This window comes from Oncorhynchus clarkii, chromosome 2, assembly GCF_045791955.1.
Source record: "Oncorhynchus clarkii lewisi isolate Uvic-CL-2024 chromosome 2, UVic_Ocla_1.0, whole genome shotgun sequence".
Taxonomy (NCBI): Eukaryota; Metazoa; Chordata; class Actinopteri; order Salmoniformes; family Salmonidae; genus Oncorhynchus; species Oncorhynchus clarkii.
This window is the reverse complement of record NC_092148.1, coordinates 48,680,960-48,700,155: the sequence shown is the minus strand read 5'-3', so window position 1 is coordinate 48,700,155 and position 19,196 is coordinate 48,680,960. Positions and strand designations below refer to the sequence as shown.

The following is a 19,196-nucleotide window of genomic DNA, read 5'->3' as shown; positions in this document are numbered from 1 at the left end:
TCACCAAATATGAATTAATATGCTATAATGTATAAGCAGTTTACCTATCTACTAACCTGCTTGCACCAATCCCTTGTAATTACAGTTAAAAACGGTGAAATTCAAACCCTTCCCCTCAATGAATTTAATTCATTCATCCAATCACTCATTCAGATTACGGTAGCATTTACATTTTTACAGTATTACAGTCCATTTTACAGTATTGTACTGTGTGGCATAACAACAATACTTGCTTTGATACCATATTTATATTAAAGTAAGTGTACTGTCATATGAAATAAAGAATTTGAGATAATGTGAGAATTACCCATATTGTCCCATTTACATTGTGTAATTTATTGACTGTCCCTAACTAGCCCCACAGATAGGCTTTCAAAGTAAAAAACAACTTTGCCACAGTCGCACACCGGCCGGCTGAAGCTAATTGGCAAAATTAGTTGGCTAGCTTGCTAGCTAGTCTAGGCTACTTCCAGACACAAGACCCGGTTAGACTGCTTCAGTTTATCTAGAAGGGTGAGTGACTGTAACTGTGTACTGTTTTGGCAGAGTGAAAGTTCAAACGCTTCCCACGTTCGAACACACACACAAAAGATCCCCACATCAAAGCACACCTCCAAGACCCAAATCTCGTTCTCAGGCGCATTTCCTAATGAGGAGAATTGAAACAGAGGCTAAATCAGGAAGTTCAGCCGCCCTTTAAGTATTGTATTATTTAGAAACATTAATATACACGTAAAGGCATTTATACTTTTTTATAACCATTACAATTCATAAGCATTTAAACGTTCATGAGCTTTTAAATGGCTTATTTGTGAACGCTATTATTATAAAGTGTGACTAAAAGCCTCTCTATAGTCCCTGGATTTCTGAGGCCAACCACCGTTTGTTTGTTGCTCGCGGAGAGGCCTTCCTTTCAAGAAATGCCAACCGTGGATCACGAGGCTAGGTAGGTATGATGACACCACTAGGGCCGCGCCAACATTGCCAGACCAGACCTCCCCCCCACTCCCTGCCTTCAGGGAAAATGGAAGGCTGATCTAAACTGAAACAAGTATTACACAGCTTCCTTTCACCACAGTCCTCTGTAATGTACTCCATTTATGAGACACACTATATACAGTGCATTTAATGTATTCACAACTCTTGACATTGTCCACCTTGTTTTTTATGTTAGTCTTATTCTAAAATGGAATAAATTGTTTTTTTCCCTCATCAATCAACACACAATACCCCATAATGACAAAGCAAGAACAGTTTTTTTTTTTGAAATGTTAGCAAAAGTAGTCAAAGTAAAGGACCGCAATATCACATATACATAAGTATTCAGACCCTTTACTCAGTACTTCGTTGAAGCACCTTTGGCAGAGATTACAGCCTCAACTCTTATTGGGTATGACACTATAAGCTTGGCACACCTGTATTTTGGGGAGTTTCTCCCATTCTTCTCTGCAGATCCTCTCAAGCTCTGTCGGGTTGGATGGGGAGCGTTGCTGCACAGCTATTTTCAGGTCTCGCTAGAGATGTTAGATCGGGTTAAAGTCCGGGCTCTGGTTGGGCCACTAAAGGACATTCAGAGACTTGTCCTGAAGACACTCCTGCATTGTCTTGGCTGTGTGTTTAGGGTCGTTGTCCTGTTGGAAGGTGAACCTTCGCCCCAGTCTGAGGTCCCGATCACTCTAGAGCAGGTTTTCATCAAGGATCTTTCTGTACTTTGCTCCGTTAATCTTTCCCTTGATCCTGACTAGTCTATCAGTGCCTGCCACTGAAAAACATCCCCACAGCATCATGCTGTCACCACCATGCTTCATCATAGGGATGGTGACAGGTTTCATCCAGACGTGGTACTTGGCATTCAGCTCAAAGAGTTCAATCTTGGTTTCAGCATGGTCTGAGTCCTTTAGGCAGCTTTTGGCAAACTCCAAGCAGGCTGTCATGGGCTTTTTACTGAGGAGTTGCTTCCATCTAGCCACTCTATCAGAGTGATTGGTTGTCCTTCTGGAAGATTCTCCCATCTCCACAAAGGCACTCAGGAGCTCTAGCAGAGAGACCATTGGGTTCTTGGTCACTTCCCAGACCAAGGCCCTCCTCTCCCGATTGCTCAGTTTGGGCGGGCGGCCAGCTCTCGGAAGAGTCTTGGTGGTTCCAGACTTCTTCAATTTAAGAATGATGGAGGCCACTGTGTTCTTGGGGACCTTCAATGCTGCAGACATTTTTTGGTACCCTTACCCAGATCTGTGCCTCGACACAATCCTGTCTCGAAGCTCTACGGACAATACCTTCAACCTCATTGGTTTCTGCTCTGACATGCACTGTCAACTGTGGGACCTTGTATAGACAGGTGTGTGCCTTTCCAAATTATGTCCAATCAATTTAATTGACCACAGGTGGACTCCAATCAAGTTGTAGAAACATCTCAAGGATGACCAATGGAAACAGGATGCTCCTGAGCTCAATTTCGAGTCTCATAGCAAAGGGTCTGAATATTTATGTAAATAAGGTATTTCTGTTTTTCATTTTCAATAAATGTGCTAAAATGTCAAAATAACTGTTTTCACTTTGTCATTATGCAGTATTGTGTGTAGATTGATGAGGGAAAAATAATTTAATACATTTTAGAATAAGGCTGTAATGTAACAAAATGTGGGAAGAGTCAAGAGGTCTGAATACTTTCCGGATGCACTGTACATACAGTATATATACACAACAGAGAAGTTCTCTCTCTCTCTAACACACACACACACACTCACACACAAACACACTCTTGTTCATACGCAGAAACCATTGTCAATATTCTAATCAAGTGCAAACAGAGACCAGGAGAAAATGGAAGCAGAACAATACTAAACACCAGAGGATGAATAGATCGTCAGCTTTAGAGGTCCCAGGCACTGTGTGTGTGTGTGTGTGTGTGTGAGTGTGTGTGTGTGTGTGTGTGTGTGATCAGAGTTCTCAGACACAGTCAACAGGAGGAGTGCACAGACTAAGTTATTGGACACAGACCCTCAGGTAAGGAATTGATGTCAGATGGTCTGAGAGAGACTCCAGTTCTTATGTGGGTTATACAAGATGTAAACTGCATTGCATAATGAGGTTAGTTCCCACCACATCGAACTGTGTTCAGTATGAATTATTTACTCTCCTCTTTTCTGTGTTTGCTTTCCTGTGTTTGTGAGAGGTGTGGGGGGGGGGAGTGTGTGTTTTTGTGTGTATATGTGTGTTTGCGTGTCAGTCTGTGTGTGTCTTTCTGTCTTGTCTGTGTGCGTGTACTTGTGTGCGTGCCTGCGAGCGTGTGTGTGTGTAGGCCACAGCCTGAGTGTGGGTGAGTAAGCGGCGTCAGTTTGTCCGTAGCGGTGAATGCAGCATTTGTTGTCCTCAGGAACTTTTGGGTGGCCTACATGTTGTTCTCACAGGAGACAATTACTGGCACACACACACACACACACACACACACACACACATACACACACACAGCCCTAGAGCTGTTCGACTGCCTATCCACTGAGGCTCTATAGCCCTGAGTACTGAGAGGTCATTCACTCACACTGCCCTTCATAGACTCACTGTCCCTCCTGTAATGCCTGCAATTAACAACTCTCTTCCAGTAAACTGCTGTGTACCGTTTTCTGCGTATACTTTCAGTTGGAGTTCCACCACAAATGAACGACACACAACAGAGGGGCCTTAAGTTGAACCGGTTAAAACCGGAATAGCAAACATTTGCACATTTCATATGATTTTCTTCTTGTTGGTAGCACACGGCGGACCTCGATTTCCAGGTTGTCGAACTTTCAGAGCGAAAACGAGGAATTTGATTATGGTCACGCAAGACCACGAGACCACATAGGGAGAAAAGCTACCTCGGATATTTATATAAAAATAAGAATAGAGTTTCACTCAACCTAGTCTTTTTTTTCTGGTTATATACCGGTAGTAGGGGATATAGTGAGAAGGGAGACATAAGAGGAGACAGGGATGGAACCCCAGTCTCCAGTGGGGAGGCATATGCAGATTGGGCCGGCAGTGTTACCCACTCGACCACGGCTCTGCACAACCTAGCTAGGATACAAGCCGCAGTACTGTGGTCCTCTTGTCTAGTCCAAGGGTTTTCAAACCTCTCCTCAGGCACCCTCAGCAGTTCCATGTGTTTGAGCAATTCCACAGCTCGCACACCTGATTCAACTTGTCAACTAATCATCAAGCGCTTGAATAGGTGAATCGGGTGAGCTCGTTAAGGGCTACAACAAAATGGTGAAATGTCTTAAGGGTTCCCGAGGAGAGGTTTGAAAAGCACTGGTCTGGTGAAAGAGATGAGAGAGAGTTAATCCCAAACGGTTGGTTTGTCCTACAGTTCTGCAACCCACTGGCTTCTATAATGAGGGAGTAGCAGACAGAGAGCAAAGGGAGAGAAGAGAATATATTTCTGCTGGCAGTGGCATCAGGCCGGCCCAAGACAAACAGAGACTGGCTGTACTCTAGCCCAGTGGTCTAGTACAGAATTCCCACTGAGACAGAGATGGCACTGTGTGTATATGTGTGTGTGTGTGTGTGTGTGTGTGTGTATGTGTGTGTGTTTGTCTGTGTGTATGGGCAAGTGCAAGTGTGTGTGAGTGCATTTATTCATTCCGCATGTCACTACTTCTTATTACAGTGCATTCGGAAAGTATTCAGACCCCTTGACTTTTTCCACATTTTGTTATGTTACAGCCTTATTCTAAAAGTGATTTCCTCATCGATGTACACACAATACCCCATAATGACAAAGCAAAAAAAAGGTTTTTAGAAAGGTTTACTAATTTATAAAAAAATTAATTAAAAAAATATCACATTTACATAAGTATTCCTTCGATCTCATGGCTTGGCTTTTGCTCTGACATGCACTGTGTGCCTTTCCAAATAATGTCCAATCAATTGAATTTACCACAGGTGGACTCCAATCAAGTTGGATGATCAATGGAAACAGGATGCTCCTGAGCTCAATTTCGAGTCTCATAAGCAAAGGGTCTGAATACTTATGTAAATAAGGAATTTCTATTTTTACTTGTAATAAATGTGCAAAAATGTCCAAAAACCTGTTTTTGCTTTGTCATTATGGGATAGTGTGCTGAGGAAATGTTTTTATTAAATCCATTTTAGAATAAGGCTGTAAAGTAACAGAATGTGGAAAAAGTCAAGGAGTCTGAATACTTTCCCAAGGCACTGTATATAAGTAAGTGTTTCACTGTTAGTCTACACTTGTTGTTTTACGAAGTATGTGACTAATAACATTTTACTTGATGTACAGTATGTGTGGAGGGTGTGTATGTGTGTGTGTGTGTGTGTGTGTGTGCGCGCGGGGGCGCGTGTGTAACCCAGCCTCACGTGGCCATCTCTATGGCACACTCTCATTAGAGGGAAAGGGAGAGATTGGCCGTTGCAGCAGCGTGCCCTCTGGCTCCCTGGTAGTACAAAGACACTACACCAACAGACACCCAGCCACACACACAACTACAGAGAAAGAGAAAGGAAGGGAAAAAGGAGGGAGAGGGAGGTATAGGAAGGAGGGAGGGAGATGAGAGTCAAAAGGAGAGGGAGAGAGGGGGGGGTATAGCAATGGCTGTATATGAATGGACAAAGCCATCGATCACGTAACACCATTCATTCCTATGTGAAGACTCAATTGTGCATAGAAGCAAAATGAAGTCGGTTAAGATGGCGTCTCATGGAGACATAGCATGCGCAGTTTGAGCTACTCCAGGAAGTGATGTTGCAGGCTAGCTCAGTGCTGTCCCCTCTTATTGAGTAACTCAAGTTGAAGGCTTGAGAAGATTGACCACAAAGATTACCATTTTGATAATCTATCCCGTTGCTTAGTCACTTTATCTCTTCCTACACAGTAAACACTTCTCTACTTCAATTACCTCGTACCCTGCTACTTTGAAGAATCACAAATATAAAATATATTGATTTGTTTAACACTTTTTTTGGTTACTACATGATTCCATATGTGTTATTTCATAGTTTTGATGTCTTCCCTATTATTCTACAATGTAGTATGAGTAGGTGTGTAAACTTTTGACTGGTACTGTATATATATTTTGGGGGAATTGATATTCCATTCACTAGAATGGGGGATCCTGTTTTCTGCTAACAATGCCTGCAGTACCGCGGTCGGCCTTGAACTTATGTGGCTTGAATGAGAGGGGGCAGTCGTTCTCCCCTGGGCTATAAATAGGAAGGGGAGGGAAATCGATGAGTCATTATTAAAGTCATTCTAATGTATTTGTTTGGGAACATTATCTGGAGTGGCTTACTTTGAGACGGGAGCTGAATCAGCCGTGAGGGTAGATAAGAGACATTTAAATGCCAATGTCTGACGTGTGAGAGATTAAGTGGCATGTATGTGCGGGTGTGTGGGACATGCGAGTGGTTTGTGTGTGTGAGAGTGAAAGAGGGATGGGAGAGCGAAAGAAAGAAAGAAAGAAAATGGTTTGTAAGTATCATGTATGTATGTATGTGTGTGTGTGTGTGTGTGTGTGTGTGTGTGTGTGTGTGTGTGTGTGTGTGTGTGTCAGCCTGACTGATGTAATCCTCAACTGCTAAGGGACCACTGCCGCTGACGCAATGGGTCTGTGCCTGCGTGTGTTCTGTGCGCACTTGTGCCTCCATTTCTTCCGTGCTGTAAACAGGCAGTGCTATAGGCCCCTTGCCAGTACCCAGGCAGCGCCGAGGCCGCTAATAGAAAAACACTGGCACTCCGTGGGGACGAGTGAGCTGCATCGTCCTCCATTATCAAACAGCTTTTAATTAAGACCCGGCACAACCAACGCAACCTGGGCCAGCGTACACAATGTTTCTCGGCACCCATGCTACTGTCAACTATGCTAGAAATGGTGTACAATAGATAGTGTGCTACCAGGATTTGAGTCCCCCATTCAAAATGCTACTGATAATACCAAATCAGGTGTGGGTAAACATTAGAGAAACGCACACAGCCAATGGTTGTCCTTTTCTCACCATTCTGGCAGGAAAATCAGTGTTTACCTACATCAAAGCCAACGCTGTTCACTAGTAATACCAGCTCTGATAGAATTCAGTAGCTAGTACAAAAAAATATGTTGATGACGACGACTCTCGGCGGGAGTGGAATTGGAAAAATGACACTTTTGGGAACTCCCCAATGCAAAATAGAATAGTCCTATAGAATTCACTGTGAAAAAAAACTGTTTCACGTGTCAAAGTGATTTTCCTTAAGGTACTTGGTTCCCATGCTTTCCCAGCACCCCTGATATAGATGCTGAGCCATGCTTCTCAAGTCAAAGGCTGGCAGTTCTCTGTGTTCCCTGGCAGTGGATTAGAAGCAGGTGTATGGTGTCTAATCTCTGTGTGTTTGTGGTGTCTAATGTCTCTATGTGTGTGTGTGTGTGTGTGTGTGTGTGTGTGTGTGTGTGTGTGTGTGTGTGTGTGTGTGTGACAGGGCTATCATTACCTCCAATGGCATTGCTCCAGGCTCTCAGCTCTCACTGACTGAGATCTAGCCAGCCGGTGAGTGGAGGCTCTTTGCTTTGTATTTGAAAGGTAGGTAGCAGTGTGTGTGTGTGTGTGTGTGTGTGTGTGTGTGTGACTCATTCCCTCTCTTTCCCATATACAGTGCCTTCAGAAAGTATCCATACGTCTTGACTTATTCCGCATGCTGTTATGTTACAGCCTGAATTCAAGAAGGATTAAATATATTTTTTCTCTCTCCCATCTACATACTATACCCCATAATGGCAAAGTGAAAACATGTTTTTAGACATTTTTAGCAAATGTATTGAAATTTAAATAAGTATTTACACCCCTGAGTCAATACATTTTAGTATCACCTTAGGCAGCGATTACAGCTGAGTCTTTCTGGGTAAGTCGCTAAGAGCTGGATTGTACAATATTTGCACATTATTCTTTTTTAAATTCCTCAAACTCTGTCAAGTTGGTTGTTGATCATAGCTAGACAGACATTTTCAAGTCTTGCCATAGATTGTCAAGCCAATTTAAGTCAAAACCGTAACTAGGCCAGTCAGGAACATTCGATGTTGTCACGCCCTGGTCGAAGTATTTTGTGTTTATTTTCATTTATTTGGTCAGGCCAGGGTGTGGCATGGGTTTTTGTATGTGGTGTGTTGGGTTTGTAGCTTAGTGGGGTGTTCTAGTGAAGTCTATGGCTGTCTGAAGTGGTTCTCAATCAGAGGCAGGTGTTTATCGTTGTCTCTGATTGGGAACCATATTTAGGCAGCCATATTCTTTGGGTGTTTCGTGGGTGATTGTCCTTAGTGTCCTTATGTCCATGTTCTGTGTTTATGTGCACGAGTATTAGGCTGTTTCGGTTTTCGTTACGTTTATTGTTTTGTAGTGTTTGTATTTAGATTCGTGTTGCTATTGTTTAATAAACATGGATCGCAATCTACACGCCGCATTTTGGTCCGATCCTTGCTACACCTCCTCGTCCGAGGAGGAGATAGAAGAAAGCCGTTACAGATGTTGTGTATATTTGGCCTTGTGTTTTTGGTTATTGTCCTGCTGAAAGGTGAATTTGTCTCCCATGTGTCTGGTGGAAAGCAGACTGAACCAAGTTTTCCTCTAGGATTTTGTCTGTGCTTAGCCGTATTCAGTTTCTTAAAAAAAAAAAAACTTGCAGATGACAAGCATACCCATAACATAATGCAGCCAGCTTGGAAATATGAAGAGTGGTACTAAGTGATGTGTTGGGTTGGATTTGCCCCAAACATAACACTTTCTATTCAGGATATAAAGTGAATTTTCTTGACACATTTTTTGTAGTTTGACTTTAGTGCCTTATTGCAAACAGAATGCATGTTTTTAATTGTTTTTATTTTGTGCAGACTTCATTCTTTTCACTCTGTCATTTAGGTGTCATGACTGTCCTGTGAGGATTCAAATAGGTCAGATCAGGGGGGGGGGGGGCTGGGGGGGGGTATGACAGTTCAAACCCTGTTATAAATCAAGAATTAGAATTTTCATCTATCTCCCTCTCCAAATTCACAAAGAAATGTAATGGAATTTGTTTCGCAGACGTTTTCCCGCCGAATCTGTAACACGTTCTAAAGCGAATGCTGGAACAATATTTCTAACATGGAACGTGGAGAATGGTCAGAGCCGATCTAAAGAATAATAATGTCATTTCGGTTGTCATTTTGTGATGTCAATAAAAATGTTATAAAGGAAATACTGTAACTTGAAAAGTATAGACACTATCTGTACGAAGTCTGTATCCTCTACATTGTGTACGAAATTGTATTTTTGTTAAGAGAGGGAAGTGATCTTAGAAACTACAAGAGGAAATTGTTTCTATAACTTTGTACAAGTGAGTAGTCACCGCCCCTTGAGTGAGGTCAGAGAGCGTTTTTGAATGAACTGTATAAAACAGTGGGTTAAGAATTAACATACCAGGCATTGAGCTGCAGCTCACGTCCAAAGTGGATAGAACTCTGAAATCTCAACACGAGGTAGAGACGATAACGTCACCTCTCTGACAATCACTGGTATGGCTGATTAGCTGGGATCATTCTACTACTCTTCAAGCCATCGTATGTATTCTACTACTCTCATCGCCCCACTGAGAACCATCAATACGGCTGGCTAGCCTATCTTCAAAGAATCATCTTCCAGAGCGAGTGGAAGCAGAGTGAGCTCTGTTGTTCTGTTCAGGACTACACGACGGGTCGCCGGATGCCGGGCGACGGCAGAGGAGTGCAAAGGTAGAAGAGACAGGGGACAATCAGAGCATTACAAGCGTGCCACAGAAAGTCCCAACCAAACACCTTTCAAAGAAGGCTTGGTTCCGACAGAGATACCCGGTGAACCAAGGCATTTACATGTAAATACATTCATGATTTCTTACTCCAAACTGGCAGTGGTTCGTGTGAAAAGTATATAATTACTGTGAGAGTAGTTTCTAAATGTACCAAAGTATTATGTCTCTGTCCCTCTCTCTCTCTCTCTCTCGCCCTCTTCATCTCCTTTGTAACAAAACGCCATATTGTGTCAGTCCTCTAGGGACCTGTTTTAATGTATTAAATGTGTATGTTTATCCTGTGTTATCATTTAGTTCGCTAGTAAATAAATCATTTAAACAATTTGTGTAGTACTGAATCATAAGTAAGGCTGGGGTTTATGCAGATGCAGGAGGTTACGACTGTTCAGAAGGATGATATGAGGTTATGGTTAATGAGTTGACTGTTTATGGATGTAATAGGTAAAGACCTTTAGAGTTTAATCGGGATATGGTAACTCTTTAAAACAATGCTCTCGTGGTGCCATAATAATAGTTTGTTTATTATTATTAGTTTATTATGTATTTAATCGATTGACTTTTAAAGAGTTAGTTGATTAGATAAATAACAGTCATCAGATTAATGAAAGTAAAGTCACAACATAGGTTAGTATTGTGGAGTAACTACAATGTTGTTGATCCATCTTCAGATTTCCCCTATCACAGCCAGTACACTCTGTAAATGTTTTAAAGTCACCATTGACCTCATGGCGAAATTCCTAAGCAGTTTCCCTCCTCTCCGGCAACTGAGTTAGGAAAGACGCCTTTATCTTTGTAGTGACTGTATTATAACTTCATCATGCTCAAAGGGATAGTCAATGTACTTTTTTTTTATTTTTTACCCATCTACCAATAGAGGCCCTTCTTTGAGAGGCCAAAACCTCCCTGGTCTTTCTGGTTGAATCTGTGTTTGAAATTCACTGCTTGACTTAAGGACCATACAAATAATTGTATGTTTAAGATACAGAAATTAGGTAGTCATTCAAAAATCATGTTAAACACACAGAGTCCATTGAACTTATTATGTGACTTGTTAAGCAAATTCCTACTCATGAACTTATATAGGCTCGCCATAACAAAGGGGTTGAATACTTATTGACATTTCAGATTTGTATTTAAATTAATTTGTAAAAATGTAGAAAAACATAATTCCACTGGGATATTGTGTGGAGGCCAGTGACACAAAATCTCAATTTAATCCATCTAAAATTCAGGCTGTAACTCAACAAAATGTGGAAAGTCATGGGGAGTGAATGCTTATGTATTTCTCTCTCCTTCTCCCTCTCTTTGCCATATATATTTCTCCCTCCTTGCCCCTCTTTTCCATAAATCCCTCTCCCTCCCCATTATTTCTCTCTCCTCTCCCTCTCTTTCCCATCTATTTCTCCCTCAATCCCCTTCTATCCATCTCACTCTCCCTCTTCCATCTAACTCTTCCTCTTATCCTCCCCCCTCCCCCTAGATATGTGTTACATAACGGGGTCTCCGCTCTTCTCTAGTAAACATGTGCAGGCTGCACGTGCGCTGGGCTGCAGCACTCTCTCTCTCTCTCCATCTCTTCCTGTGATCCTCTCGCTCTGCCTCTCCCAGCACTCTGCATCTCCTGCAGCCTCTTGGGTGCTGCGTGAGAGGAGAAGAGGGTGAGGAGTGTGTGTGTGTTTGTAGGGGTAGGATCTATCTTAGGGAGGTGTTTTTGAGCTCTGCTGGGGCCCAGTTCAGATCACACCACAGCCGCACTGATATGGCGTTTAAGTGTGAAGAGCAGCTTGAAGATGACATGGCTCCTGTCTGCAATTTATTTAGGACATGTGTGCAGTGTGCATGTATGCACACACTTTCAGCCCTGCTCATATGCTTGCATGCACACAAACATCTATCTCAATAACTACTAGCTAATTTACATAGACAACAGACAACATATACACATTTAAATAGATGTAGACAACACAGACAACATTACAGCCTTATTGTAAAATTGATACAAAATATTTTTATTCCTCATCAATCTGCACACAATACCCCATAATGACAAAGCAAAAACAGGTTCTAACATTTTTTGCTAGTTTATAAAATAAAATAAAAAACTGAAATACCTTACTTACATAAGTATTCAGATCCTTTGCTATGAGTCTCTAAATTCAGCTCAGGTGCATCCGGTTTCCATTGATCATCCTTGAGATGTTTCTACAACTTGATTGGAGTCCACTTGTGGTCAATTCAATTGATTGGACATGATTTGGAAAGCCAGACACCTGTCTATATAAGATCCCACAGTTGACAGTGCATGTCAGAGCAAAAAACAAGACATGAGGTCGAAGGAATTGTCCGTAGAGCTTCGAGACAGGATTGTGTCGAGGCACAGATCTGGGGAAGGGTACCAAAAAATGCCTGCAATATGGAAGGTCCCCAAGAACACAGTGGCCTCCATCATTCTTAAATGGAAGAAGTTTGGAAGCAGCAAGATTCTTCCTAGAGCTGGCCGCCCGGCCAAGCTGAGGAATTCGGAGGAGAAGGGCCTTGGTCTGGAAGGTGACCAAGAACCCGATGGCCTTTATCAGGCCTTTATGGTAGAGTGGCCAGACGGAAGCCACTCCTCAGTAAAATGCACGACAGCCCGCTTGGAGTTTGGAAAAAAAGCACCTAAAGGACTCAGACCATGAGAAACAAGAGTCTCTGGTCTGATATTACCAAGATTGAAGACTTTGGACTGAATGCCAAGCATCACGTCTGGAGGAAACCTGGCACCATCCCTACATTGAAGCATGGTGGTGGCAGCATCATGCTGTCAGGATGTTTTTCAGCGGCAGCGACTGGGAGACTAGTCAGGATCGAGGGAAAGATGAACGGAGTAAAGAACAGAGATCCTTGATGAAAACCTGCTCCAGAGCGCTCAGGACCTGAGGCAAAGGTTCATCTTCCAACGGGACAACGACCATAAGTACACAGCCAAGATAACGCATGAGTGGCTACGGGACAAGTCTCTGAATGTCCTTGAGTGGGCCAGCCAGAGCCCAGACTTGAACCCGATCGAACATCTCTGGAGACCTGAAAATAGCTGTGCAGCGACTCTCCCCATCCAACCTGACAGAGCTTGAGAGGATCTGAAGAATGGGAGAAACTCCCCCAATACAGGTGTGCCAAGCTTGTAGCGTCATAGCTAAGAAGACTTGAGGCTGTAATCGCTGCAAAAGTTGCTTCAACAATGCACTGAATAAAGGGTCTGAATACTTATTCAAATATGATATTTCAGTTTTCTTTTTATACATTTGCAAAAATGTATTTTTTTCTCTATCATTATGGGATATTGTGTGTAGATTGATGAAGGGGGGGGGAAACTATTTTATCAATTTTAGAATAAGGCTGTAACGTAACAGAATGTGGAAAAAGTCCAGGGGTCTGAATACTTTCCGAATGCACTGTATATACAGGTAACTGTCAAAATAATGGAAACACTTCAGTGGTCACTGAATGGTTTGAAAAGCATGAAAACAATGTAAACCATATGCCATTGCCATCTCAGTCAATAGATCTCAACCCAATTGAACACTTATAGGAGATTCTGGAGCGCTTGAGACAGCGTTTTTCCACCACCATCAACAAATCACCAAATTATGGAATTTATTGTGGAAGAATAGTGTTGCATCCCTCTAAGAGTTCCAGACACTTGCAGAATCTATGCCAAAGTGCATTGAAGCTGTTCTGGCTCGTGGTGGCTCAATACCCTATTAAGACACTTTATGTTGGTGTTTCCTTTATTTTGGCAGTAACCTGTATTTACATAGACAACATATTCATGGGTTGCTCATTACATCATAATATTGTTTTGAACGTTCGTTTTAGGCCTGATGTCCAGCTGAGCATTCTACTCAATTCAGTCTCAATGGGTGCTAGTCTAAAGTGCATTACTGTGGCTTGGAAACACGATGCCATTTCAAAAGGAGGCAAATCATTTGTAGGACAAGATTTTGTGATCATTGCGATATCTCCAAACTGACTTTAGATGCATTATAACTTTAGCTAGCTAGCTAAGATTGAGTGCAGAGCGCTGAAATGTAAGCTCGCTAACGTTAGCATTGCTAGCTATTTCTGACTAACTTTGCTAGCTCATAGCAACATTGCCACTCCTCTAAATTAAACTCGACGATATCACAATGCTGGCAACGTTGTTTTCTACTCTTTATTTCTCTATGTTAGCAATGTGATCATATTTCCAGGCCACAATAGTGTACATTTTACGAAACAGCCATTAGCCCCCGTTCAGAAAGACTTGGTATTAACCATCAGTCACACATCAATAAGCTGAGGCAAGCGGATAACAATGGCAACGATGCGACCGAGTGACGGAGGTGCAACATAGACAACATATTTACCTAGACAACATAGACAATGGACAACAAAGTCAATAGACATCATATACAATAGACTACATAGACATAGACAACATATTTACATAGACAATAGACATCATAGACAATACACAACATAGACAATGGTTTTGCCCACTTATTTTCCAGCATTTTCCCTCTTAAAGAGCTAGCTCGTCTCTCTGACCAGGTCTGGTTTTCCCTCTTTGGCTCAGTGCAGCGAGCAGACAGTATCACCACAGGGATTCTCTTTACACGTGCGACTCTCTGAGTGAGCAGAGACACAACGCCTTTGTGTGTGTATGATAGCGTGCGTTTTGAGTGTGTGTGCCTTTTCTGTGTGTGTGTGTGTGTGTGTGTGTGTGTGTGTGTGTGTGTGTGTGTATGGGGTGGAGGGAGGGGGGGGTTCCATTTTCATATCTAATGATCCTAATTCCCTCTGTATTTCCTCCCTCAGCACGCACCCTTCTAGGCTTTCATGTGCTGCCAGAGAGCCTGTTTATCAGTCACACTCCCAGAACAGCACAGACTACTGCTGCCTCACCGTTAGTGCTGTTATTATGAGCGCTTCAGACAGATCTCAGATCACCTGAAGGGTAAATTAGCCCTATAGCATTGCTTACTAACATTTAAGATGCTAAGTGGGTAGTTATCTGTAAGGAAACTCAATAGTCTGGCTGGCATTATGAATTCTGCCTCAACTCGCTGAAACTAACTGAATCTGAACCAAAACAACACCGGGGCAAAAGAGCTGATGTTTCATTTCATAGGATAACATAGCTGTTAAAAATAAGGTTCATTTCTGGTTATACATATTACAGCCCAAGTTCTCCAAGCAGTGTATACTATAGCCACAGCACATACAGATGAATGTAGGACTATCGCGTTGTATTGTATGTTCAGGATATAATTCAAATCAAATCCAATTTTATTGGTCACATACACATGGTTATCAGATGTTAATGCGAGTGTAGCGAAATGCTTGTGCTTCTAGTTCCAACAGTTCCAATAATTTATGTCATTGCGAATTTGTACTCTCAATGATGCCTTCAAAATTGCTCCTGGAGGGATTTCTAAAGTTATATTGTCATTGATTTCTATTGTATTATATTGTGTTGTATAGTATCGTATAGCATAGCAATGTACTGTATTATTGGACAGACAGTTAAAACCAGGACGCTGTGTTAAAAGGCCTGACGTGATCTCTGACTCTGTTGGCTGTGTTCCTGACAGAATGTGGTTGTCTGTCTGTTCGTCTCTGCCAGTGAGAGGTTACCCCAGGTCTGACAGTGACTGGGAGTCACAAACCAGGGTAGGTACTGGTCTATGTCAGGACATTACTCCGTAACTCACTCTCTCCCTCTCCCTCCCTCTCAATTCAATTCAATTCAATTCAAGGGCTTTATTGGCATGGGAAACATGTGTTAACATTTCCAAAGCAAGTGAGGTAGATAATATATAAAGTGAATATATAAAGTGAAATAAACAATAAAAATTAACAGTAAACATTTCTCTCTCACAAGTGCAACTATGCTGTATCAAAAGACCATGATGTAAACGACATGTTGACAGATGGGTAGCGTATAGTCCCTATAATTACACTTTGGAAAAAGGGTGGGTCCCAGACCTCAAGACAGCATTCGCACCTAGTCCTCAATGTTGAATCACGAGGTGTGATTCTATTCTACTCGACACCAATGTAAAACTAAATAGACCGCAGAGACCTTTAACTGTCTTTGTGTGCCAGGCTGCTGGCGTTTTCCAGACTTTTATTGTATCCTAAGCCATTAGCAATTATACCACTCCTGTATGCAGAGGAGACCGCAAGGTGGGGCAGAATGCAAGTGGGGACGTGTAGGCTACTGAAGAGGAGAAGACAGTGTTGTTGAATATGGTGAAAAGAGGTGGCGATATCACTGTACATCATCATACCGCTAGTTGCTAATTGGCCAACCCTGTCCTTAGTCAGCGCAGCAAGCAATGACACATGGCATCTTAATTACATTATTTTCTGATTCAGAAGATGTTATATAAACAGATTACAATGTGATTTTCTGGTTGCTAAAAAAAGATGTTAACAACATGTCTTTATGCAACCGCTATACAACCATGATGATGACGTCATTGCAACTAGTTTTGCTCGCTGGGGATGCGGTGTGACCAGAGTAGCCACATTAACCATGACTGACTGAGTGTGTACATCATGACAGCATGAGGTGACATTATCCATCTGTTTAGCACCCTGGAGTCTGCAGGGAGGCCTCTTCTATTTGCCCTAACAATTGCTAAAAGAACAAGGGAGGACAGACATTTTTTTGACCACTCAAAGGCAATGGAGTATATCATATCCAGGATCCGTATAAGTGTACTGTATTTTATTTGTGACCTTTATTTAACTAGGCAAGTCAGTTCAGAAGAAATTTGTTTTTACAATGACGGCCTACCCCGGCCAAACCCTAACCCGGACGACCAATTGTGCACCGCCCTATGGGACTCCCAATCCCGGCTGGTTGTGATACAGCCTGGAATTGAACCAAGGTCTGTAGTGACACCTCTAGCAATGAGATGCAGTGCCTTAGACCGCTGTGCCACTCAGGAGCCCTGTATGGGAAGGGAGTAGGTTGAAGTGGTCCTAGTTCAGTTCTTCTGAGGTCAGTTTTATAACCCAACAATTAAGATTAGGATTGAGAGGGTAGGGGGTTCGATGATCCTAAATCTGTGCCATAGGTAGTGGGGATGCCTCACCTGAACTGTGGTTGGCAGTGTCCATCATCCTCCTTGGCGGCCTCTGCCAGCAACTCCAGCGGGCTCAGGACACTGATGTCATCACTCTGCTCCTGGTGTTCCATCATCTTCAGCCTGAGGGGACAGAACAAAACACAAAACCCATTCACACACGGACTAAATTATCAACAGAAGCACTTCACTCAAGTACATACACATACCCTTTTCTAACTATAGTGCTGACTCGAGACAAACTGTGCTGGCAGATGATATTTTCCTTTGACATGGTCTTTTTCAGCTACAATGGTGGATGTGTAACAGGGCCAGCTCGGTACAGCTTGGTTTCACTCTGCTCAGTGGTATGAATGGTGGATGTGTAACAGGGCCAGCTCGGTACAGCTTGGTTTCACTCTGCTCAGTGGTATGAATGGTGGATGTGTAACAGGGCCAGCTCGGTACAGCTTGGTTTCACTCTGCTCAGTGGTATGAATGGTGGATGTGTAACAGGGCCAGCTCGGTACAGCTTGGTTTCACTCTGCTCAGTGGTATGAATGGTGGATGTGTAACAGGGCCAGCTCGGTACAGCTTGGTTTCACTCTGCTCAGTGGTATGAATGGTGGATGTGTAACAGGGCCAGCTCGGTACAGCTTGGTTTCACTCTGCTCAGTGGTATGAATGGTGGATGTGTAACAGGGCCAGCTCGGTACAGCTTGGTTTCACTCTGCTCAGTGGTATGAATGGTGGATGTGTAACAGGGCCAGCTCGGTACAGCTTGGTTTCACTCTGCTCAGTGGTATGAATGGTGGATGTGTAACAGGGCCAGCTCGGTACAGTTTGGTTTCACTCTGCTCAGTGGTATGAAAAGGCCTATAAACCCACTTTCCCAGGATATAGTCCACAGCTACAGCTAGGTCCATAATTACTGGCACCCTTGATAAAGATGAGCAAAAAAGACTGCATAAAATAAACGGTGTAAAATAAATAATATATTGCATGCTCAAAAGTATTTGAAATGTATTTTATATTAATACAATTTCTCAGAGAAAGAGATTGTGTTTAACAAGTAATATAATATATAAATATATATATATATATATATATACACATATGTTTTTTAGATAGGGATCAAAATTATCAACAGCCGTTTTCAGTACTCCAGCACCCTACCCTTTGACAACAACACTGAGCCTGTTTCTAAAATGTTTTGTGATATTGGAGAACACGTTGGGAGGGATCTTAGACCATACCCCAATACATAGTCTTTTCAGATCCTTGACATCCTTTGTCTGCGCTTATTGGCTGCCATCTTCAATTCAAACCACAGGTTTTCAATGGGGTTCAAATCCGGAGACTGAGATGGCTATTGCAAAATGTTTATGGTGGGTTTGGCGTTGGAAAATAAGAAGCATATGCAGAAAAGTACCTCATATCTACGGTAAAATATGGTGGTGGATCTTTGATGTTATGGGGCTAGTTTGTTTCCACTGGTCCTGGGGCCCTTGTTAAGGTCAACGGCATCATGAACTTTACCAAGTACCAGGACATTTTTACCAAAAACCGGGTAGTAGTATTTATTGGGTTCCCCAATTATCCACTACCAAGGCAGCAGCTACTCTTCCTGGGGTCCAAACAGGAAACAAAACACAACAAATAAAATACATGATATTCATAATCTCCTGACTCTGCCTCACTCTTCAGAAACAGGAGATGGCTCCTGCCCTATGAGCCGTTCGGGCTCGCATAAGCCAAGGATTTGTGCAAGGCCACCCACCTACATAATACAATACATAATACCGTGTAAATAACAATACAAAATATATACAAATATCTGTGTCTCTTCAAAGTCCCTATTGTGCCGTAAGGTGTTATTTTATCTGGTTTTTGAATCTGGTTTTATTGCTAGCTTGAGTTACCTGGGGTGGCAGAGAGTTCCATGTAGACATGGCTCTATTTATTACTGTGCATTTCCCTGCCTCTGTTCTGAACCTGGAGACTGTGAAGAGACTTCTGATTGCCGAAAAGTGTCCAAACTGTGTGCCAACTGCTTGAACAAACAGTTTGATACCTTCAACACATCAACATCTAAGTGCAATACGTGCTACCCTGTTCTGGACCAACTGCAATTGACCTATGTCCCTCTTTGTCGCACATGACCAGGCCTGTCGGACCTGTCTGGTTGACTGAGATGTCAAGAAAGCAGAGCATGGACAGATCTCTTACCATTTTAGCAACCATAAAGTCTATAGGTTTTGGTTGCCTCTCTCAGGATGCTGACATTTGGCCGCAAGTGGATCTTCCAGAAA

General features: G+C 42.5%; 1 protein-coding gene across 3 annotated transcripts in view; it reads right to left on the bottom strand.

Moving 5' to 3' along the window:
• Positions 1-19,196, bottom strand: part of LOC139368743 (GRAM domain-containing protein 2A) — a 133,172-nt gene that overhangs the window by 99,243 nt on the left and 14,733 nt on the right. For all 3 annotated transcript variants that reach the window (XM_071108066.1, XM_071108046.1, XM_071108056.1), the window contains exon 2: positions 16,915-17,028. In XM_071108066.1, coding sequence (XP_070964167.1) covers positions 16,915-17,021 — 107 coding nt within the window. In that variant the 5' untranslated portion in view covers positions 17,022-17,028. The remainder of the gene's footprint in view (positions 1-16,914; positions 17,029-19,196) is intronic.